Consider the following 25,670-nt stretch of genomic DNA (forward strand, 5'->3'; position numbering starts at 1 on the left):
GTCGATTATAACAGATTATAACAGATGAGGAAGATTAGAATTTGTTCTAAACTAAAATGCCTTTTACATGGGCCAATGATAGGGTGAATGAGCATTCATACGTTCCCGATTATTGCCCTGTGTAAACAGGGCAGTGATCAGCTAATGAACAAGCAAACACTCCTTCTTTTATGCGGCCATAAAAATGGACACTAGTTGGCAGGACATCTCCCTGTGTAAACAAGGGATGTGCTTCCGACAAGATGCAAATGTATGGGGACGAACGATCATAGTAACGATCATTCTCCTGATCATTGATATGTTTGAATGGAACAAATGGTCGAATTGATTGGTCAGAAATCTGTGTGTGTAAACATCTTTAGAGATAACAATGCAAACTCTTCCTCTTTGTGTTTCCATTCAATAGTCATTCAAATATAGCGTGGGAGAAAACAGTTGTAAACTGTAAGGATCCTTTTGCACCGGCCCATTATGGTCGTAACAACGAGCGCCAATCAACGAGACAGCTCGTTGATTGGTGCTTGTTTCTCAAGGAGCTATGTAAAGGGACAAGCGCTCGTTACTAGGATTGCTCGTCCCCATACATATCTATCATTTTGGCAGCACGTCTCCCTGTTTTTTTCTGCTGCAGTAACAATACAATCAGCCGATGTACAAGCTCGTTGTTTGTTCGTTCATCGGCTGATCGTTGCTCTGTTTACACACGACAATGATAAGGAACGAGCGTACTGTGAACCGATAATTGGCCTGAGTAAAAGGGTCTTAAGACATGCAATAAAATAAAACATATAGGAAGAGATATATCAACACTAGCCAAAAGAAAAAAGTTAAGGAGTTGCCCTTAGCGGCCCATCAGATTCCAACTGAAAGAAAGAATCTGAGCGGTCCCTATGGGCAACTGACATTTTACACCATTTTTTGATATTTATTAAAAGATTACATAGATAACAACTAGCTGGGAGATCTCCAATATATCTGTCATAGTTGATCACTTTTCTAGCAGGTTGATCATTTCTCTGGGATATGTGATTGTATCCAAATTATGCTGTGAATTGGAGAGAAGAAGGGGGTTGGATGGGATAAAAAAAAATTAAAAACTTCATTCTTTTAACAATCCAGTTCTTTGCTGTTGCTCTATATCTGTGACAGTTGCAAATATGTTTATGTGCTTTCCGTACTAACTTCGACCTAATAAAAATATATTTTAAAAAAACTACAAAGATAGGTAAATATAGAAATAATTCAGGTCTGTATTTTAAGTATTGCACCATGTGATGTTCTTATTATTAATTTGCCTACTGTAGATACAAGAAAGGCCCTTCTGCACTGCAGCGAGTTGTTTTAATACTCCTTCTGTTCTTGTGGGTTACATTTTCTTTTGTGTTACACTAGAGAAATTATTAACAAACAGAGAACTGAATGTTTTACCTCCCACACTTTCATAGGGAACATTTACCCACTGCGATAAGAAATTAAATACAATAGTGCCCACTGTTCACGATCATTTGTCAAACATTAGGTGAAAAGAATTATTATGTGGGACTTACCAGCAGTAGCTGCACAACATTTTTTGGCCCCTTTTCTTGAGAGCTTATTTGGAATTGCCAGTTATCTACCTCTATAAGTACTGTACTGCTCTTGGGATTAAAACCATTTACTATAAATGCTGAAGGTTAAAAGTTCTTAATCAGAAGGTCACCTCTAGAATATAGGGTGCCAGTGCCACTTTATGTAATACTCTGCTAATTTCCATTGACACTTGAAAATAACTGAACAACAATCCAAATTTTAGGTAAACCTGCAAGATTTTTTTATTTTTACTACATGAATGGGTGCAACACCTTTTTCTGTCCTATAGGTGCTACTATAAATTGTTGCAAAAACCATATAGAGCAGGGGTTCTTAAAGGGATTGTATTTTAAAACATATGGGGCTGCCATACTGGAGACACGTCTTTTTTGGATTTCCTGCATTGTGCAGTATATTTGCACTTTATCGTAGTTCCAATAATAGGCATTTAATGGTCAGAAAAATGTCTATAGACTAATAACCACAAACCTCTTAGGCCTCACGTAGCTGTGTGCTGTGTGCATGGTCTGTGATTACGGCATGGACCGCCCGAGGAGTGTCATCCAAGGGCCGTCCGCAATCACAGACTGTGCACATACAAGATGTGCAATGACATTAACCCCTTGGAGAACGGCCAATGTGAGTTTTTAAATTTTCATTTTTTCCGCCTTCCAAAAGCCATAACCTCTTTTGTCAACATAGCCGTATGAGGGCTTGCTTTTTGCGGGACAAGTTCTAGTTTGTCATGGCACCATTTAATGTACCGCATAATGTACTGGGGAGCTGAAAACAATTATTTGTGGGGTGAAATGGGGTTTTGTTTTGACGGCGTCCATCAGGCGGTAAAAGCTACATGTGCACCTTATTCTACAGGTTGATTTACCACTTTTTAAAAAAAATATATATATATATATATTTGCTAAAAAAAAGAAATGTTTTGTGTCGCCATGTTCCGAGAGCCATAACTTTATTAATTTTTCCGTAAATTTAGCGATGGGAGGGCTTAATTTTTGCAGGGCGAGCTGTAGTTTCCACCGATACTATTTTGGGGTATATGTGACTTTTTGATCACTTTTTATTTCACTTTTTTGGACAGCTAAGGTGACCAAAACACAGCATTTGACTGTTTTATATGTATATTTGTTTTTTACCGAGCGGGTTAAATAACGCTATATTGTGATAGTTTGGACTTTTATGGACGTGGCGATACCAGTTATATTAACTTTTATTTTTTTAACATTGATTTAGGCAAAAAATGAGAAAAGGTTTTAATACTTTTTTTTTTTTGGAACATAAAAAAAACTTTATTTAACTGTTTTTTACATTAGTCCCCTAGGGGGCTTGAACCAGCGATCGCTTGCATGCTATACTGCAGTACTAATGTATTGCAGTATATTGTGATACTGAAAGTCCCCTTTGAAGCCCTGCCAGAGGCTGAGCTTCAATGGAGTACAAAGATGGCAGACCTGGGGGCCTTCATTAGGCCCCCAGGCTGTCATGACAACCATTATCACTGGCCGATCGCGCCGCAGGGGGGGCGCAATTGCGTGTTTGAAGGGGTACCCCCCTGATTCCAACAAATTAAATGCAGCGGTCGCGATTGATCGCAGCATTTAAGGTGTTAAATGGGCAGAATCAAAGTGATCTTTGATTCCGCCCTTAGAGTTAGGTGTCGGCTGTATAACACAGCCGTCACCCGCCGAGTATGAGCCAGTGAGTGCGCTCCATACTTCCCCTTGGCGACATCTCAGTAAGTCCTTATTTACACGAACGTGTGCGTTTTGCGCACGTAAAAAACGCAGCATTTTGCGCGCGTTGCAGTTCCGTGTGTCATCAGTGTTTGGTGCGTGTCTGCGTTATTTTCGCACGTGTGGCATCCTTATGTCACGCGTTTTTGACGTTTACAAAATGAAATGAAGGAGGTGGTTTTCTTTTTCCCATAATTTCTTGAGCAACTGTTGCGCGAATCACGCACAGCACACGGATGTGCGTCCGTGTGTTGTCCGTGATTTTCACGCACCCATTGACTTTAATGGGTGCGTGATGCACAAAAAACTCTCAAGTATAGGACATGCAGTGAGTTTCACGCAGCGGACACACGCTGCGTGAAAAACACGGAATGTCTGAATGGCCCCATTCACATGCATAGGTCCATGCGACGTGCGTGATTTTCACGCGCGTATCACGGACGTGAAATACGCTCGTGTAAATAAGGCCTAATAGTACATCAGATGTCGCCAAGGGGTTAAAGAGCACAGCCAGTAAAATGACTTTTTTGCGGTCCAATTTTTCTAATGTGTTAAAGTAAAACGTGACAAATTCAATGAGTATGTTATTGAGCAAGTGGATGTTTAAGTAAAACCTTTCCGTTGTTATATTCTTAATTCTAATCATACAAAAATACAGATGAAAGGTGGGATATACTACAGCTTTGTGTATACAGCTCCTATGCAGAACTATGTTTCTCCATGATTACAGACTACATACAAACCCTATTTAGTCATACTCCCTTCAATCTATTGTCTACTTATTATAACTTCCAAATGCAGGTAGAAGTTAAAGAGGCTCAGTCACCAGATTTTCAAACCCCTATCTCGTATTGCAGCAGATCGGCGCTGCAATGTAGATTACAGTAACGTTTTTGTTTTGTTTTTAAAACGAGCATTTTTGGCCAAGTTATGAGCATTTTTATATTTATGCAAATGAGCCTTTCTTAAGTACAACTGGGCGTGTTTAAAGTTATGTCCAAGAGGGCGTGTATTGTGTGTGTACATCTGGGCGTTTTTACTTGTTTTACTAGCTGGGCGTTGTGAATAGAAGTGTATGATGCTGACGAATCAGCATCGTTAACACCCAGCTTCTGGCAGTGCACAGACACACAGCGTGTTCTCGAGAGATCACGCTGTGACGTCACTTCCTGCCCCAGGTCCTGCATCGTGTCGGACGAGCGAGGACACATCGGCACCAGAGGCTACAGTTGATTCTGCAGCAGCATCGGCGTTTGTAGGTAAGTCGATGTAGCCTCTGGTGCCGATGTGTCCTCGCTCGTCCGACACGATGCAGGACCTGGGGCAGGAAGAGACGTCACAGCGTGATCTCTCGAGAACACGCTGTGTGTCTGTGCACTGCCAGAAGCTGGGTGTTAACGAAGAGAAGTGGATGATGCTGATTCGTCAGTATCATACACTTCTATTCACAACGCCCAGCTAGTAAAACAAGTAAAAACGCCCAGATGTACACACACAATACACGCCCACTTGGACATAACTTTAAACACGCCCAGTTGTACTTAAGAAAGGCTCATTTGCATAAATATAAAAATGCTCATAACTTGGCCAAAAATGCTAGTTTTTAAAAAAAAACAAAAAAAACGTTACTGTAATCTAAATTGCAGCGCCGATCTGCTGCAATACGAGATAGGGGTTTGAAAATCTGGTGACAGAGCCTCTTTAACAGATGGAAGGTAGTATGAATGCAGGATCAGATTACATTTGGTTTATTTGTAGTCTGTTACCATAGAGACACATAAGACTGCATAGGACCTGTAGACACAAAACTGTAGGAGAGTTTTGATCAAGATTATTTGTAAAGTTGTTTCGTTTTAGGTGCATTGGAACAGTAAAACAAATGGTTGCAAAGATGGACCTACTCTTTATAAAAACATACCTCCTTTGTGAATTCCCATTTAAACTATGAACAGGGATTCAGTAGATGGGAGATGTGAACTATCTCTATACGGCTCATTTGCATTATTATAGTGTAGACTTAGGCTACATTCACAAGAGCGTGACAGATTTTACGCGTGTAAAACACGCTCGTAAATCTGACCGTGTGCATTGCGTTATGCATGTGTGCTTTGCGAGTGGCATGCGTTTTTGCATGCACTCGCAAGCACCGCTATTTATTTATTTTCAATGTAATTGATGTGTAAAACGCTGACAGCACACGGATGTGTATCCGTGTGCTGTCCGTGGCTTTCAGGCACCCATTGACTTCAATGGGCGGCTAGGTGCGTGAAAATGCACCAATATAGGACATGCAGTGAGTTTCAACGGACACTCGCTGCGTGGAAACTTGACATGGACGAGATTCACGCCGGTTTAAATGAGCCCTAAGATGTAGAAAATTTATGTTAAATGTGTTGTCTGCTTTTATGGAATCGTATGCACTTTTAGGTCATTTGAAAATATTATAATAGTTCCCTATTCAAGATCCATTCTATTAGTTAAAGCCAAGAGCTGTGTGTCTAGAACATCTTTTGGCACTACAGAACCACGGATACATCGAATTAAAATTATTCCCAGAATCGACATGATAAGTGTTTGATCACTGGAGGCCCCAACTGTTGAGACCCACAACGTTAGGACGGGGGTTACGAGACCCCCTTTCTTCCTAACTGTAAAGCTTTAATGGAGCAGAGGACGAGCATGCGTCCAGTCACTACATTCAATGTCTATGGAATTGATGTAAACAGCCGAGCGCTATACTAAGCTGTTTTCATCAGTGCCATAGACTTTGAATGGAGTGGCATGCTTGTCCACCGCTCCATTCAAAGCTCCCCTTACTGCAGTCTCACCAGCAATAAAATACAGGATGTCCAAATGGACAATGCCTTTACCTTTTTTTTTTTTACAAATGCTTACATATACAAATACTCTAACTATAAAGATGACTACATATGCAAATATTTTCCAGATTTTCTTGCACAGATTTTGTACACAGTTATCTTATGCATTATTACCCATTCTAATTCATTGCTGCTGTCACTGTTCTGCAGGCTGGTGAGCTGAATACTCAAAAAGCTTATCCTGCTCCCTCATTGTCTGCATTGGCTTGCTTTGGTGATTTGCATTCTGGGAAGTGCAGTCTTTACACTAGGCTCTGCAAAGTATTCTGAGAAGGAAAAATCAAATGTTCTACTGCAGTATAGAAACAAAGCTGAAAGGGGTTTGGCTGTTTCTAATAGGAACCAGCTGAATTATGAATGCAGCTCTGGGCTATAATACAGGCTAAAACTGAGTATCAGTGCAAAATTAATATTGACATGCATTTACAAAGTCACTCAACTGTCTATTACTATCTACTGTTTATTTTCTCAGGTGGTTGTCCTGTCGTCTTGGTGTTTGTTACGAGATGCTACCTACTACACTTTGTCTGTTCTTGCACTAATTGTGGTAAGTACATTTATTACTGAAAAAAAGAATGCAATAATTATGTCCTTATGATTCTGGTCAACTTGTAGTGCACAGGACACACTAATAATTATGATATGTGTAGACACTCATGGGCATATGTACCTTAGAAGCAGACCAAACTATGGAAGGAATTTATGAATGGCTTTAGACTAGGTTTATGTATTAATAATTGGCAACTTTTTGGAGTCTGAAGCAGCTCTTGCCACTTTTAAAAAAAAGTCAGACGGGGCTCAACTGTAATTTAGATTTTACTTTGTGGCGCACAGACAGCACAAGATGCAACAAATTGATTAAGAGGCGATCTTACTCCTGCGGTTTTCAGGCCAACACTGATGTATGAAACACCAGTCTTAGTAAATCTGCCTCACTGAGTAAAGGTCCTTGAACACCGGCCAAAATGGGCCGTGAAAACAAGCACCAGGAGCAAAGATTGGTTAAGTATTGGGACAAGCGATTGTTTCTACAATCATTCGTCCCCATACATTTCCATCATGTCGGCAGCACATCTCCCTATTTACACAGAGAGATGTGCTGCCGACAACGATAATATTTATTGCTGCATAAACAATACGATCAGCCGATGAATGAGCATTTGCTCGTTCATCGGCTGATGATTGCCCTGTTTACACAGGGCAAAGATCAGGAACCAGCGTTCATATGAACGCTTATTTTCCCGATCATTGCCCCGTGTAAAAGGGCCTTAAGACGGCCTCCAGTACAGAGGTCTCAGTTTAGCTGGCCAGCATGTTCAACATGACAGATCTGCTTAAGATTGTGATTTCCATTTAAAATTACAGGAGAAAGTTAATTTAGACCAAATGAAAAAACTCAGAGAGGAGATAAAGGAAGCGGGGATTGGGTTTGTAGGGATTATTCCACAGTATTATATTATGTTGCATTGTAATTGTATATTATCGCTGCATTCTGTGGTTACATTTTGTAATTGTAAATGTCCGAAGCTCTCTTCATAAATAATTCATTTTTGCTTTGGGCTTTCTTCCGAGCACCTGTGCTGGTTTTTGTTTCCATTTGAAGGTATTTATCAGCTGTCTCCAAAAGTATTTATCAGCTGTTCTTTATTTACAAAGGAATCCTAATTTGTTTCTCTTGTGTGCTGTATGTAAATTACCATAAATACTTATAAGCCCTCTTCATTTTCATTCTGTGACTGTAACAGGTCCTGGTTAAAATTAAAGAGGATCTGTACTTTTTAGAATTATATTCCTAGGATATGCCATTAATATGTGATTGGTGCATGTTTGACCATTGGTACCACCACCATTCCCATGAAGTTTCACTAGACACTGTGTCTAGTGTTGGAGCTCATCTCTATTTACATATTGACTCGACTTGAAATGAAAGGGTCCCTTTAAAATAAAACAGGGTGTGGTGGTCAGTACGTAAACTAGCTAGCCACCAGGTGGCTCATTCAAGGCCAAATGCCAGAATATAGAAAAGGACCTAAAATGAGTTTTCTGGGACTATAACTTTGATATGTTAGTATAGGACAACAATTTAGGATCGGCAGGGGTCTGACTTCTGCCAATCAGCAAATTGAAGGGGCTGCAAAGCTCCTGCTAGCACCACGTCACCTTCATTGTTTATACATAGGCACAACGGCTTGTCCATATGAGTGAATGTGCCTGGTAGCACCACAGTCCCTTCATTGTGCTGATCCAACCGATCAAACATTGATGGCCTATCCTGAGAATAGCCCATAATAAATGGTATAGTCCCAGAGAAGTTATACTTGGCACATAGGAAATTAATTTCAGTACCAAGGCTGTTCCCAGTTCACATGATGCATGACATCCATGAAAAGCTAAATAGTTTTACACATCTGAATCATCTCATTGATTTCTAAGCCAGAAGCAAATCAACTTAATTATTAATAAGGTTAATTGGTTGCTGAATCAATTATGAAAAAAAGGAACAGTTCTGAGCCAGAGATGCCATTGCTCTAGTAAATGTGCACACAAATCCGACAGTCCTAGGCTTCACTCTGCTACAAATTATTGGTTTAGATTGTATTATTGGGTATTAAATATTTGACTACACAGATCCAGCAAACCCAATACGCAGAATCGGTATAGGACGCAAAATTTTAGGGGAACCCCAGAATACGTTTTTAAAAATACAAAAATATTGTGAGCTCTTCTTGTTGATAAAATCCCTGTCTCCACCTAGTTAAAGGGACTGCCCAGTTGTGAGCGTAAAAATTATATATGTACTCTTATGTATAGGTGATGTTTATCTGCTATTTATTTTCCATGCTGCTTGGGTGCTTTTTAGCTCCGTTCCATTAAGGCATATCTGTGATCTATGACTACAGCTTAGCTACAGTGTCTAGAGAGCCTGAGGTAGTCTGAAATCCACCTCCTTTCTTGTCATTGGTTCAGACTGCTTCTGCCCCCCACTCGCCACTTCAGCTCTGCCTCTTCTTATTGGTTACTGTATATAAACACAAGTCTAACACAGACTCAAAAGTAATTCTGAGTACAGAAAGAAAGTTTCAATTACAGCATGGGCAGAATCATTATAAAGACGACTAAATCTCCAATGAGAAAAAGATTTTCAGGTAACTGTCTGCCACACATAGTCTGAGGCAAATGAGCTCCAATAAAGAGGAATGGGCTTGGAGAGTCACTATTATTTAATGGATATTCCATTATTATATAAGCAATTTGGAATTGTAAAATCCTAACCACAGTGACCTCTTGTGTTGCTCACGGAAATACTGTAAGGCTAGTACTAGGTAACAACTCACTCACATCTGGCATTTGTCTTAACAATACAAAGAATACTCATGAGGTGGCAGCCGCCAAACAATGCGAATTACTGTAACTATCGTGACATCCGGTTTCATTGTCTGAAGACGCTGTACCGTATATATTTGCAGATTTCGGTTTAGGCGGACAAAGATCTGGCACAGTTTTGAATTAGCTGTAAAAGGAGAATGAGCCATACAGAAGAGAAAAAGCAGAACCAAGCTCAGTACATAAATACATTGCCAGAACCGAGCTCAGTACATATATACAGCACCAGAACCGAGCTCAGTACATATACTGAGTACATATACAGCACGAGAACAAATACAGTTCAGTACAGAGATCATTTTCAAATTCAGTTTAACCCCTGCCGTAAAAATTTGTACGACATAAAACGACAGCTCCCAGTATAGCCTGGACATTGGTTAGGATATGCTGGGTGTTGCTGTTTAACAAAAAAGAATGCTACCATCCGTCATCTCGCTGCAGATCAGACAGTGACTACAGTACTGATCAGTCACAGGGAGAATAAACATTTACATTGGGTGACTCACAGGTGACGTTTGCAGCTCAGATGTCTTCGGCTCCTGACTTTTCCAACATTTCCGCACCTATAAACGAAGATAAAATTCTCATGCCACACTCTATGCTTTTAAATATAATAGTATCATACACTTTGCCCCTGAATATAATAGTACTATACGCTGTGCCCCTGAATATAATAGTACTATACACTGTGCCCCTAAATATAATAGTATTATACACTGTGCCCTAAATATAATAGTACTATACACTGTGCCCCTGAATATAATAGTACTATACACTGTGCTCCTGAATATAATAGTACAATACACTGTGCCCTGAAAATAATAGTACTATGCACTTTGCCCCTGAATATAATAGTACTATACACTGTGCCCCTGAATATAATAGAACAATACACTGTGCCCCTGAATATAATAGTACTATATACTGTGCTCCTGAATATAATGGTACTATACACTGTACTCCTGAATATAATAGTACTATACACTGTACTCCTGAATATAATAGCACCATACACTGTACTCCTGAATATAATAGTACTATACACTGTGCTGCTTAATATAATAGTACTATACACTGCACTCCTGAATATAATAGTACAATACACTGTGCTCCTGAATATAATAGTACTATACACTGTGCACCTGAATATAATAGTACTATACACTGTGTTCCTGAATATAATAGTACTATACACTGTGCCCCTGAATATAATAGTACTATACACTGTACTCCTGAATATAATAGTACTATACACTGTACTCCTGAATATAATAGTACTATACACTGTGCTCCTGAATATAATAGTACTATACACTGTACTCCTGAATATAATAGTACTATACACTGTGCTCCTGAATATAATAGTACTATACACTGTGCTCCTGAATATAATAGTACTATATACTGTGCCCCTGAATATAATAGTACTATACACTGTGCTCCTGAATATAATAGTACTATACACTGCGCTCCTGAATATAATAGTACTATACACTGTACTCCTGAATATAATACTACTATACACTGTACTCCTGAATACAATAGTACTATACACTGTACTGCTGAATATAATAGTACTATACACTGTACTCCTGAATATAATAGTATTATACACTGTACTCCTGAATATAATAGTACTATACACTGTACTGCTGAATATAATACTACTATACACTGTACTCCTGAATATAATAGTATTATACACTGTACTCCTGAATACAATAGTACTATACACTGTACTGCTGAATATAATAGTACTATACACTGTACTCCTGAATATAATAGTATTATACACTGTGCCCCTGAATACAATAGTACTATACACTGTACTGCTGAATATAATAGTACTATACACTCTGCTCCTGAATATAATAGTACTATACACTGTACTCCTGAATATAATACTACTATACACTGTACTCCTGAATATAATAGTACTATACACTGTGCCCTGAATATAATAGTACTATACACTGTACTCCTGAATATAATAGTACTATACACTGTGCCCCTGAATATAATAGTACTATACACTGTACTCCTGAATATAATAGTACTATACACTGTACTCCTGAATATAATAGTACTATACACTGTACTCCTGAATATAATAGTACTATACACTGTACTCCTGAATATAATAGTACTATACACTGCTCCTGAATATAATAGGACTATACACTGTGCTCCTGAATATAATAGTACTATACACTGTGCCCCTGAATATAATAGTACTATACACTGTGCCCCTGAATATAATAGTACTATACACTGTGCCCCTGAATATAATAGTACTATACACTGTGCTCCTGAATATAATATTACTATACACCGTGCTCCTGAATATAATAGTACTATACACTGTGCCCCTGAATATAATAGCATTATACACTGTACTCCTGAATATAATAGTACTATACACTGTATTCCTGTATATAATAGTACTATACACTGTACTCCTGAATATAATAGTACTATACACTGTATTCCTGTATATAATAGTACTATACACTGTACTCCTGAATATAATAGTACTATACACTGTACTCCTGAATATAATAGTACAATACACTGTGCTCCTGAATATAATAGTACTATACACTGTGCCCCTGAATATAATAGTACCCATGAATTAAATTGTGTCAAACACTGTAAAGTAAAACACCACACACTAACAATGCCCCCTGTACATAGCACCAGTCACAATGCCCCCTGTACATAGCACCAGTCACAATGCCCCCTGTACGTAGTGCCAGTTACAATGCCATCTGTAGATAATGCCCCTTGTAGATCGCGCCAGTCACAATCCCCCCTGTAGATAGCGACAGTCACAATGCCCCCTGTTGATAGTGCCAGTTACAAGGCCCTCTGTAGATAATGACCCCTGTAGATAGCGCCATTTATAATTCACTCTGTAGATAATGCCCCTTGTAGATGGGGACAATTACAATGCCCTCTGTAGATAATGCCCCCTGTAGATAGTGCCAGTTACAATGCCCCCTGTAGATAGCGCCAGTCACAATGCCACCTGTATATAGCGCAAGTTACAATGCCCTCTGTAGATAATGTCCCCTGTAGATAGCGCCAGTTACAATGCCCTATGTAGATAATGTCCCCTGTATAAAGCGCCAGTTACAATGCCCTCTGTAGATAATGCCCACTGTAGCTATTGCCCCTAACGCTGCCCAGAAAAAAAAACCATTCTCACCTGACCCCGTTCCCGCAGCTTCCTCCAGCGACGCAGGGGTGGTCAGAGACCAGACGGCATCAACCAGCGTAACGGCACAGTAGGCGTGATGACATAATCGCGCCGACTGTGTCCTTAGTAAAGCGCCGAATGGGAGGACGGGAACAAATAGTTCCCTGTCTCCCCAACGCTAAAGTAATCAATTGTTTCCGCATCCTAAGGACGCAGAAACAATTGGGGGAGAGGTCCCGCTTCACTCCGGTTCTCTGAACCGGCTGTAATTTTAACAGCCGGTACAGGAGAATCGGAGCGAACTGGGCCCCCTTCCAGCCTCGGGACGCGGGCACTTGCCCATTTTGCCCTCATTATAATCCGCTCCTGATGCTGCTCATGTTGGGGTCCAACTATGGTACAATTATTCTTTAAAATGACTGCTAATGAAAATAATTCTGAACATTTACAAGTCTATGCCCTCAGTAGTGTTCATGCTATCTAAGTGCCTTGCACCAGCAATACACTGACCTCAAAGAAGCAGTCAGTCATTTAGGTATGTTCACCTAAATTATATAAACTGACGGCCTGTGCTGTGTCGTCTTTATGACAGGAGATTTTCTGTCACATTGCCACCTTAACCTGCTTAGCTGATTGAAATTTAAGTGCAGTTTATATTAGCATAATTAACATAATCTCAGGCTCATTATACAGTCAGTCCAACAGCTGCAGGAAAAAGCGGCATATTTTCTTCTTTAGTCTGTCTGCTAGATAAGGAAATTGTTGACTACAAAATATCCTTATCGAGAAGTTGCAGCTGAAATGATTTGGCAAGCGACCAATGAGTTTATATGAACGGGATTTGGAGGAGATACTGTATGAATGATACATAATGGCTTTGCATTACATATGGGAAATGATGTGGAGATAATTGATTGTAAACAATACAGATACATAATTGAGGCAAATCCTTTTGTTACAGATGATGGAAGGACAGTGGCTTTTAGCTCGCTTCCAATTCCTCTCTCTAATAATGGATTATATGGATTATTCAGCATTTCTCAATGTGACACCTCCAGTAATGTGCCATTTTTCCCCTCAATTGGAGAATGTTTACACCATTTATATAGCATGTTTTATATCATCTGCCGTACACATTGACCTGGATTATCTAATACACAAAGAGACTAAAGCACCACCAGATGAGTCAGATGTTTGTCCTCCCCTGCCTGCACTCGCTTTGGTTATGCATGGACCTTCTCCAAACAATACTGTATTCTTCACACAACAATTTAAAGCCGCTCTCTGGGACTTTTATATTAAAGGCCTATCCTTAGGATAGGTCATCAATATCAGATCGGTGGCGGTCCGCACCGAACAGCTGATTGATGGGGCCGCAGCGTCATACACTTTCGTAGTTCGTAGTTTCGCAGTTCTGGTCCTATTCAAGTAAACTATGGAAGTGTTCAGCGCTGTGCCTAAGGATAGGCCATCAATATAAGGGTAAGGCCACACGGAGCGGCCCTGACACGATCGCAACGCGGCCAACAACTGCGCTGGTACTATGTAGGAGCGGCTGTCAAATACCCCGTTAAGGAGTATTTCAGTTACATGCGCATGCGCACTGCCGCTCCATTCATTCTCTATGGGAGCGCCGGAGATAGCCGAGTGCAGTGTTCGGCTTTTTCCGGCGCTGCCATAGAGAATGAGTAGGGGGTAAGTTGTTGTAGTTTGCAAAATCGTGCGACCATAATGGGTGTATTAATGCATGGCCGCATGATTTTGCAGATAAAGGGACGGTTTACCCGCATTAACAAGCGGCCACTAACAGGCTATTTGACAGCCGCACCGAACATGGTGCCGGCGCGGTTGTTAACCGCTTTGCGACCGTGTCAGGGCCGCTCCGTGTGGCCTTACCCTAAAAGTCCTAGAAAACCCCATTTAAAGAAAATGTTACAAGACTTTATTATACATAAATCCCACATAATGTATGTGAAGTAAAGGACTATATTTTTTGTGGGTATATAATTTCTTAAAATGATAAAATTAAAATGCTTAACATGGTTTGGTTATCCTAGTGAATACTCTACTCTCTCAAGTTCGTTCTCTCAAACACAGTTAGGGAAAAGGTTAAACTCTCCATAGACTTCAGCTTGATCTGCCGAAAATCTAATATTTATCGGGACTCGCTAATGATCCCTTGACATCCCCCATTAGAGAGAATTAGAACCCAACTGTTTAGACTTCAAGCCGTTCAATCCTTTTATTTCCATAAGATAAGCGGCATTAGAGATGTCTGGTAGCCGCTTCTCCCTGTAGCCTCATTAAAAGGACATGCCCTTTTAGCCATGTTTATAGAGAAATCTGGGTTGATAACTGTTTGATAAGAGCTGCTTTAGCTGTCCCTGAACCTTCAAGTGATTTTATATCCCTTAGGCTTCGTTCACATCTGCGCTAGTGCTCCGGTCCGACGTTCCGTCTGAGCTTTCCGTCGGAACGTCAGCCCTACATCACCATTGATTTCAATGATGACGGATCCGGTGCCAATGGTTTCCCTTTGTCTCCGTTGTGCAAGGGTTACGTCGTTTTGACAGAATCATATATGGTTTCCGTTTGTGTCTGTCAGGGCTCCGTCCTGATGGAAAGCTCTGACGGAACGTCGGAACGGAGCCCTAGCGCAGATGTGAACAAAGCCTTAGTAAATTAGATTTGAAAAATTATCATGTTAGATAAATGTTGGTAGAAGATGCTGCTAATAGTTTAAAGTGTTAGCTCTAAACCAAAGGAAAAAGAAAATTCCCAGAACCCCAATAAAATAAATGCGCTCCACTTTTTCTTAAATATAAAGTTTATATGTGTATGGACATGTGTAATACATCTCCTAAATTACCTCTATAAACCAGACATATCCTTTTTACATTCGCAAGAGTAAATCTAAAAGACTATTAGAGCCGGAATAGCCATGTGAATTCAAGCTTGACCATTCCATCCCTACTGTTTTATTAGTGCTATTACATGTTTCTAAGGCAGATGGGGATGTTGTATCAGAACAATCTGTTTACAGTCTTGGATTTTGGGGGAGTCTGGCTAACCAAGTGTTAAAGGGGGTTTCGCGTTATAGCCAACTTCAGCTCAAAATATCTCTGTCATGGCCACCTCATACAGATCACCTTAGTAAAAACAGTGTAATTCTGTATACGTGAAAAAAAATTATCCAGACGTAAACATGCCAAACATATGATTAGGACCAGTGCTACACAACAAAACAGTTGCCTGTGATTAGAGGTAAAAGTGCAACTTACATGCAACTCCAATGTTTCCCTATAGAAAAGAACCTTTAAAAACTAATGTTCACCAGGTCCCTTGCAAGTTTATTTTTCCATAGGGAAACATTGACGTCACAAGCAAGCTGCGGTGTTGCCTCAATTTTAGTACAAATCGCGGCCAACTGTGTGTCGCTGTGGACCCTAGCCTAAAGGGCACTTTTGGTATACATCTGCACAATAGATGCCTATGGGAACATTAACCAGGGGTAAACACAGGGTTTTTAAAGGCAGATTTTTAAGTCTATTGGTGCCCACAAGAGAGACAACAAAATTCTGTGGATTATGCGGCCATCCAGTAACATGAGAAAATTCTGTCTGCCTACGTGTGCCAAAAGGAGCCAACTTAGCAATATGCAGTGAGCTCCCTCTAGGGGCAGGGGAAATAGTTTTAGTCTAAATGTGTAAAGGATCTGCCAGGCACAGCTTCTCTGTTGGTTTCCTGGCCCTGCTGCAGCTTCTGATCTATTTGTCCCTGCTTCGTATTGACCCTGGCTTGTTGACTACTCTCCTGCTCTGCGTTTGGTACCTCGTGCTCTCCTGGTTTTACTCGGCTTGTTCAATACTCTCCTGCTCTGCGTTTGGCACCTCGTACTCTCCTGGTTTGACTCGGCTCGTTTACTACTCTTCTTGCTCACGGAGTTGCCGTGGGCAACTGCCCCGTTTCCCTTAGGTTCTGTGTTCCCTTGTCTGTTTGTCTGTCGTTCACTTATTGAGTGTAGGGACCGTCGCCCAGTTGTACCCCGTCGCCTAGGGCGGGTCGTTGCAAAGGGTACTTAGGGAAAATCATGACTCCGCACTATCTGGTCATCCAGGCATCCTGGGTACCAAGCACTTCATTGCCAGAAACTATTGGTGGCCTGGGTTGCCTAAAGACGTTAAGGCCTACGTCACCGCTTGTGAAGTTTGTGCTAGGTCCAAGACTTTCAGGTCCCGACCAGTGGGCTTACTACGTTCTTTGCCCATTCCCCAGAGACCTTGGACCCATATCTCCATGGATTTTATCACCGATTTGCCTCCATCTCAAGGCAAGTCGGTGGTGTGGGTTGTAGTAGACCGCTTCAGTAAGATGTGCCACTTTGTGCCCCTCAAGAAACTACCCAATGCTAAGACGTTAGCTACCTTGTTTGTCAAACACATCCTGCGTCTCCATGAGGTCCCTGTCAATATTGTTTCTCACAGAGGGGTACAATTTGTTTCATTGTTTTGGAGAGCCTTCTGTAAAAAGTTGGAGATTGATCTGTCCTTCTCCTCTGCCTTCCATCCTGAAACTAATGGCCAAACTGAGAGGACCAATCAGTCTCTAGAACAATATTTAAGGTGTTTTATCTCTGACTGTCAATATGATTGGGTCTCATTCATTCCCCTCGCCAAATTTTCCCTTAATAACCGGGTCAGTAACTCGTCAGGGGTCTCCCCCTTTTTCTGTAATTTTGGGTTTAAAGAGGCTCTGTCACCAGATTTTGCAACCCCTATCTGCTATTGCAGCAGATAGGCGCTGCAATGTAGATTACAGTAACGTTTTTATTTTTTAAAAACGAGCATTTTTGGCCAAGTTATGACCATTTTCGTATTTATGCAAATGAGGCTTGCAAAAGTACAACTGGGCGTGTTGAAAAGTAAAAGTACAACTGGGCGTGTATTATGTGCGTACATCGGGGCGTGTTTACTACTTTTACTAGCTGGGCGTTGTGCATAGAAGTATCATCCACTTCTCTTCACAACGCCCAGCTTCTGGCAGTGCAGACACAGCCGTGTTCTCCAGAGATCACGCTGTGACGTCACTCACAGGTCCTGCATCGTGTCAGACGAGCGAGGACACATCGGCACCCGAGGCTACAGATGATTCTGCAGCAGCATCGGCGTTTGCAGGTAAATCGATGTAGCTACTTACCTGCAAATGCTGATGCTGCTGCAGAATCAACTGTAGCCTCTGGTGCCGACACGATGCAGGACCTGTGAGTGACGTCACAGGTCTGCACTGCCAGAAGCTGGGCGTTCTGAAGAGAAGTGGATGACACTTCTCATCAGAAAGCCCAGCTAGTAAAAGAAGTAAACACGCCCCGATGTACGCACATAATACACGCCCAGTTGTACTTTTACTTTTCAACACGCCCAGTTGTACTTTTGCAAGCCTCATTTGCATAAATACGAAAATGGTCATAACTTGGCCAAAAATGCTCGTTTTTAAAAAATAAAAACGTTACTGTAATCTACATTGCAGCGCCTATCTGCTGCAATAGCAGATAGGGGTTGCAAAATCTGGTGACAGAGCCTCTTTAATCCGCGGTTTTCCTCCGTTTCACCTGGTAGTTCCAACAATTCCGAGGTAGAAGTCGTTCATCGGGAACTGTGCACAGTCTGGGCCCAGGTTCAGAAGAATCTAGAGGCGTCCCAGAGCATACAAAAAACTCAGGCAGATAGAAGACGTTCTGCTAACCCCTTGTTTACGGTCGGGGATCTGGTGTGGCTATGGTCAAAAAATTTGCGCCTGAAAGTCCCGTCCAAGAAGTTTGCTGCCCGGTTTATAAACCAGGTCCATCTAGAAAGGGTCCGGTGGCCCCTCTTAAAAGGGGGGGTACTGTAAAGGATCTGCCAGGCACAGCTTCTTTATCAACGCCCATAGGTAATCAGTCTGCACCTGCTTCTAGGTCTGTGATACTGACTCCATCTTCCACCACTCAGGATGGCAGGCTTAGGAGTGGGAGAGCCTATCGCAGCCTGGCCAGACGGAGCTAGCTCCCGCCCTCTGTCTATTTATACCTGTCTTTCCTGTTCCTCCTTGCTTGTGAATCTTCTCTGTTGTTTTCCTGGCCCTGCTGCAGCTTCTGATGTATTTGTCCCTGCTTCGTATTGACCCTGGCTTGTTGACTACCCTCCTGCTCTGCGTTTGGCACCTCATACTCTCCTGGTTTGACTCGGCTCGTTTACTACTCTTGTTGCTCACGGTGTTGCCGTGGGCAACTGCCCCGTTTCCCTTAGGTTCTGTGTTCCCTTGTCTGTTTGTCTGTCGTTCACTTATTGAGTGTAGGGACCGTCGCCCAGTTGTACCCCGTCGCCTAAGGCGGGTCGTTGCAAGTAGGCAGGGACTGAGTGGCAGGTAGATTAGGGCTCACTTGTCTGTTTCCCTACCCCCATCATTACAAAATGTTTTCTCCTGAACTGCTCATAGGGGGAGGTTTCCAGGTACTAGGAAACCCCCAAAGTGCCTTATTTTTGGATTGTTGCTAAGGCTATAGGGAGATTAACCCGTTAGTGACCACCAATAAACCTTTCTCGTCAGTCACGGGCCTTAGACTGGGCCGCCGCCTTTTCATGGCCCTTAACCCCGTAGATGACGCTGTTAACAGCGAACACAGAATTTAAGTGGTTTCAGAGGGAGAGGGCTCACCCATTGGTGGACCACATATGCGACTGCGTGCTGTTGATGGGTTGCCATGGCACCAAGGGCCTAACATTGACCCTCGGCTGTATGCCTAATAAATTGCCATTGTTTTACACTGACAGGCAATAATGCTTTGATATACTGTGTGTACCAAAGCATTATAGAAGCCACCAGCAAATCATATAGTGAAGTCCCCTAGAGGGACAAAAAAATTTTTTATCTAAAATAAAGATTATTAAAAAAGGTGAACAGAAAAAATTGTTTTATTTAGTTAAGGTGTAAACAAAATAAAAAATAAATACACATTTATCGTATCACCACGATTGTAATGACCTGAACAATGATGGTGACGTGTTATTTAAACCGCAAGGCAAACAGCATTAAAAAAAATAACACAAAAACCCCCCAAAAAATAATAATAAAAGTTAATCAATAAGTCCTATGTACCCCAAAATAGTACTACATCTCATCCTGCAAAAAACAAGCACACATACAGATTAATAAAAAAAATTATGGCTCTTGGATTTCAGCAATGCAAAAACAAATAATTTTTGTTTAAAAATTATTTTTATTGTGCTAAAGTAGTAACAACTATACATATTTGGTATTGCCGTAATTGTACCGACCCATAGAATAAAAGTAATATGTTATTTATGCCGCACGGCGTAAATTTAAAACACAAAGAATTACTGTTGTTTATCCATCTCCCTCCCAAAAATAGTTACATCAATAGGAATTCAGAAAAAATTATATTGATCACAAAAATGGTGCCATTGAACATCCTACAAAAATAAGTCCTCATACAGCTATGTCAAAGGGGAATATAAAAAAGTTATATCTCTTTGAATAGCGACAATGAAATAAACAAAACACAAAATATTTCTTAGTTATTATGTCCTAAAACAGGCTTCACTTAGAGGTTAAGATACATTTACTTACAGTAGGTGGCTGAAATGACTAGCAAGTTATCAGAACAGGCTCAAGAACTACAGTTACAGTTAGGCGAAATTCACACGGACGTGCCCGTTTTGGTGTGCAAAAAATACTGCGTTTTGAGCGCGCAAAAATTCCATGTGTCATCAACATATGGTGCGCGGCTGCGTGATTTTTGCCCAGCCGGCATCATGATGACACTCTGGTTTTATGTTTACAAACAGAAAAGCATGTGGTGCTTTTCTGTTTTCATTCATTTATTTTACTACTGTAGCGTGCATCACGAGCGGCACCCGGAAGTGTTTCCATGTGCCGTGCGCGATTTGCACGCACCCATTGACTTCAATGGGTGCGTGCTACGCGAAACACGGGCAAGTATAGGACATGTCGTGAGTTTTACGCAGCGCACATACGCTGCGTGAAATTCACTGACAGTCTGAACGGCCCCATTCATTAACATAGGTCCATGCAACAGACGTATAACACGTTCGTGTGAATAAGGCCTTAGGTAGCATATTCTACTCCTCTCATAAATCCCCAGGAGAACGTGCACCATGTACAGCAGACTAATATGTTACCTGTCCCTCTCATATTGTCATCACCTGCACGTTTATATTATGTATATATCCCACCCTGCTATATGTGCTATAACTAAATCAAACAAATATACATGGCAGCATCGAGATAATACTGAACATGTGTCTGTACGTTTTTCTTGTTTCTATTATACAGTGAATTGTGAACAGATGCTGAATTTCACACAAGTGTACATGTTATTGATGCTCACAAAAGCCAAAGGAACGATTTGTGAAAATAAAACGTTGCTTTATTGCCCCTTCAGGGTGTTAAGTCGTGTTTTAAGCTAACATTCAGCTGTAATTTCTACGCATTTCACGACTTAAATTTCTTGTAAATATTCCCCGAAATAAATAACGCTTATAGCTGTGACAGTTGCGCTTACCTAAAGTGGTGCATTATTGACATAAACCATGGCTGTCTGAGGCTAATAGGTATTTAGATTTGGCCATCTTTAGAAGCTGATCTAGAGTAAAAACAAAAACACGATTCCATGTAAGTGGGTCACCGGTTATAAATTTTTCAACAGCTATGATAGGAATTATTTTAAAGAATAAAAATTATGGGGTGTCCGACATCAAAGAAGGTATTTTCAGAGTGATGCTGACTTATGACAATACATAAATAACACAAATTTCTACAGTTAAGACATTCTGGAAGAGTAGCTTACATTGTCTACCAGAAGTTTAAATAAGCCACTGAGGATGAGCGATCATGGGTCAGCATTGGATAGATAAATAGTAGTGAAGTGCCATCTAGTGGTCATTGGGATATTTTATTTATTTAGCAGAAACATTTGTAACATTTGTGAATCAAGAAAGGCTTGCAATCTAAAATTGTAATCTAAAGAGAATAGATAGAATAAAGGAATAGACCAGAATCAATAAGCAATAAAATATTTAGATATGATTCTTCTCTTATTATGATGGTTTTTTATAGTACAAAATATTCATTACACCTCCTATATGGTCTTTTCTATTATTATATTCAAGGGGGACGTAAACAACATAATTTTCAGTACCATAAGGAAAAAAGGATCCCTCATCTTTATCTTGCAGCAATAGGTTACCTGTTTCTTGAATAGGGTGGAGAATTAGTAAAGAAGTATCCGGCACACAGATTGGAGTTGAAAAAGATTTTTATTTTTTTATTTATATTTTTGCCAGTGGCTAAGTTCAACATTTCGGTCTCATTAACCTTCTTCAGGCACTGAAAACTTATGCATTTAAAATTGATATACATTAGGTTCTCCATACATACATGAGAATGTCACAAGAAGTAAATACATAATAACATAGTTTGCGAACATCTACAAAGTATTCAATGGAATACTACATAGTAATAACAAATTGGAAAGAGTGAGCAGAAAAACAAACTAACTCATCTATTGCAGGGACAACATCAAGGGAAGGAGGTTACATATATATCTGTGCATCAGGATCTGGTGGTGGTAGTATGAATGTAATGATAAAACTTATATGTGTGGTATCCATCTATGTGTTATGCCTTCACCTGTAGTAGGTGTAGTAGTGGTACATATGTATATCACGTATAGCCTTCTCATTGTTATTTAAATTGTGTCAACCTGGGGAAGAGACACCCCTATGTAAACTATAATATCTGGAGATAGTGGTTAAGGAACAGAGAACAATGGATCGCATGGTTTCCTGACAGTCTAACATCTATCAGTTCTATCTATATATAGATATATACATCTTACTAGTTAATACATGGTTTTGCAGAATCATAAATAGGTACCCAGGTTATAGGGCAACAGTGTCTATACACATGATTTATCATAGATAGAATAGTATCAGATGGTCCCTTTGTTACTATACCAAGGGAAGGCACACAGATTATGGCATAGTTGGTAGTGCCCCTATATAGTGCCACAGTGTCCATGTAGAAAGTGCCACACACCTATTGGAGATAGTGCCACCCCCCTGTGGAAAGCGCCATTGGGGCTCTCTCTAGCAGCAGAATCCCCAGCCAGTGACGTGTGTATATATGGACAGTGACAGTAGGGGTTCCCTCTAGTAGCGCAATCCCCAACCAGAGCATCGGCAACGCTCTGGCAGGGGATTCCGCACCAGGAGTAGCCCCTGATGTCACTGTCCACATATGGATAGTAACGCCAGGGGTTTCCCCAGGAGCGGAATCCCCGGCCAGAGCGTCGGCAATTCTCTGGCCGGGGACTCCTCTACTGGAGGAGCCACTGACGTCACTGTCCATATATGGACAGTGGCGTCAGGGGTTCCCTCTAGGCGTGGAACACCCAGTCAGAGTGTCGCAGTGCTCTGTCAGGAAATTCCGATCCAGGACTAGCCCCTGACGAAACTGTCAATATATGTACAGTGATGTTAGGGGTTCCCTCTAGAACCCGAATCCTCGGGCAGAGCGTCGGCAACACTCTGGCAGGGGATTCCGCTCCTGTAGGAGCCACTCACATCACTGTCCATATATGGACAGTGTTATCAAGGGCTTCTCCGGGCTCAGAGCTTAAAGTAGCGCTGTGACCGGAGAGTCCTCGACGAGTAGAGAAGCTTCCTCTGCTCCTCCGCTCTGAACTAATGCTGAATCAGGGAGCTGACGGTTTGTTGCTTCAGCATTGGGTTCAACTGTATCTGCATCCTGAGGATGGAGATACAGCGGGACACCGCCCGGAATCCGGGACTGTCCTGTTGAATCCGGGACGGTTGGGAGGTATGTTTTTACTGTCCGCAAATATGGATCTGACAGCTACGTATACACATTTGTAGCCGTCCGCAATCGGAAGCGGCCATAGACTTCTTTGAGCGAGTCCATGCCACAATTGCGGACAAAAATAGGACATGTTTTATATTTTTGCGGATAATTTCTACGGCCTGAACACACATCCATAAATGTATACGGAAAGGTGGCCAATAGAAATGAATGGATCCGCAATTTCATTGGTAATTACGGATAAAAATTACGGTCATGTGCATGGGGCCTAACCTCCAGGTCCAGGATCCCTGGGAGAACAAGCTGTAGTGCAGGCTATTATAAATATGTTTTTTTTCCTCCTCTTTTTGAGGAGGCAAATACCTGGAGTTTAAAGGACTGCCTTAAGTTCTGAAGGAATTTATGTAAATGGGAAGTTGTCCTATGCCAATCAGAGTGGGTTGATGGTTATGAACACGGTTGACAACTTCGTGGCATAATAATGTTTTCAGGATAGATGGCAATACATGCCACAATGAGAATTGCTGGTTCATGGATGGGTTTATTGGTTTGGACTTCTACTTACTGAAGTTGGATTGAGGGTGGGGTAGCAATACAGGATACCAAGGGCAAGTTAGATTTAAAGAATGGGAGTTTTTCTTTCTTTTTAATAAAGTACCACACAATGGAAAGCTATATGAGCAGGGTTAATATGTTGCATGACTGGATAAAACTTGTATAGTATGATAAGTTGTGAAGATTGATAGTCGCTTCCATATATGGAATTATATTTATCATGGTAGAAATGCAGGAGGTTGCATATATTTTTCATCTATTAGGCAGGTTGTGTAGATATACATGATGTAGTATTCTGTTGTGGAGCTGGGGGGGGGGGTAGGTGTGGGGAGGAGCAATGCTAGGTATAGGAGTTCTCTGGAAATTAGTATTTTTTTCTGGGGGGCTGCAGGGGAATGGGGGAGGTTTGGGCCTGGAGCATAAGGGAGGGTAGGAGGGTTTGTTATCTTTTTTACCATTATCCTTATTGTTTTTTCTTTTTTTTTCTTTTTTGTTATTGTTTCTATTATTATTTTTTTTCTCCTACATCATATGAGAATTCCGTCATGGAACATAAGCGGGTTGGGTAGCAGACTCAAAAGGTTGACGGTGTTCAATCTAATTAAAAATAGTTTACTTGTGTCGGTAATTTGTTTGCAGGAGACTCATCTTTTTCCCTCGCCATCCAGTGAACTATCAATGAGCTGGTTTTCTTATACATACCTCTCTGTTTACTCATCCTTTTCTAAAGGGTTGAGTATTTTAGTTCATGGGAGTATTGTGGTCCAGATCTATGAGGTCCTATTGGATGATGAGGGAAGATTTGTTTTACTATATGGGAGTTTTAGGGGCTTGATATGGTATTGGGATCGGTATATGTTCCTCCACCCTTTGCTTATGCAGTGTTAGTTAAGATTGCCTCCTTTTTGGCTAACAAAGCTGGAGTTCCTTTTCTTATAAGTGGGGACTTTAATAAGGCTACGGATAAAGTAAAAGATCGGCATAGGAGGTTCTCCTTGAAATCAGTTAATGTTAGTCACTCTTTTGGGATATATCTGGAAGAGATGGGATGGTTTGATATATAGAGGATTTTTCATCCAGATACATCCCAGTTTTCCTGTTACTCTAAGACCTCGGAATCCCTCTCAAGAATAGATTTAGTACTGGCAAATAAACAACTGATGGGTTTAGTCAAGAGGGAAGAATATGAAGCCAGAGGCCTGTCGGACCATTCACCCCAGCTTGCTGAAATTGAGACCTTGAGAAGGTACTGCTCCCAGGAGACCGTATATACTCCCCTCTTTAATTTTGGTCTGCACCGAGAGGAGTTATCTGGGATGCATTTAAAGCCTACATTAGAGGAATAGTGTACGAATAGAGCGGAGGAGAAATATACTCTTTTTCCCACAGAAGTGGTATGGCTTTCAAAAACACTATGAGAATTTTCTAAGACAGGGA

The 25,670-nt window shown here is 41.0% G+C and overlaps 1 protein-coding gene across 1 annotated transcript in view; it reads left to right on the forward strand.

Moving 5' to 3' along the window:
• Nucleotides 1–25,670, forward strand: part of SLC24A3 (solute carrier family 24 member 3) — a 354,780-nt gene that overhangs the window by 265,973 nt on the left and 63,137 nt on the right. Inside the window, exon 7 of the mRNA XM_075862964.1 lies at nucleotides 6,669–6,743. Coding sequence (XP_075719079.1) covers nucleotides 6,669–6,743 — 75 coding nt within the window. The remainder of the gene's footprint in view (nucleotides 1–6,668; nucleotides 6,744–25,670) is intronic.

This window comes from Rhinoderma darwinii, chromosome 4, assembly GCF_050947455.1.
Source record: "Rhinoderma darwinii isolate aRhiDar2 chromosome 4, aRhiDar2.hap1, whole genome shotgun sequence".
Lineage (NCBI taxonomy): Eukaryota > Metazoa > Chordata > Amphibia > Anura > Rhinodermatidae > Rhinoderma > Rhinoderma darwinii.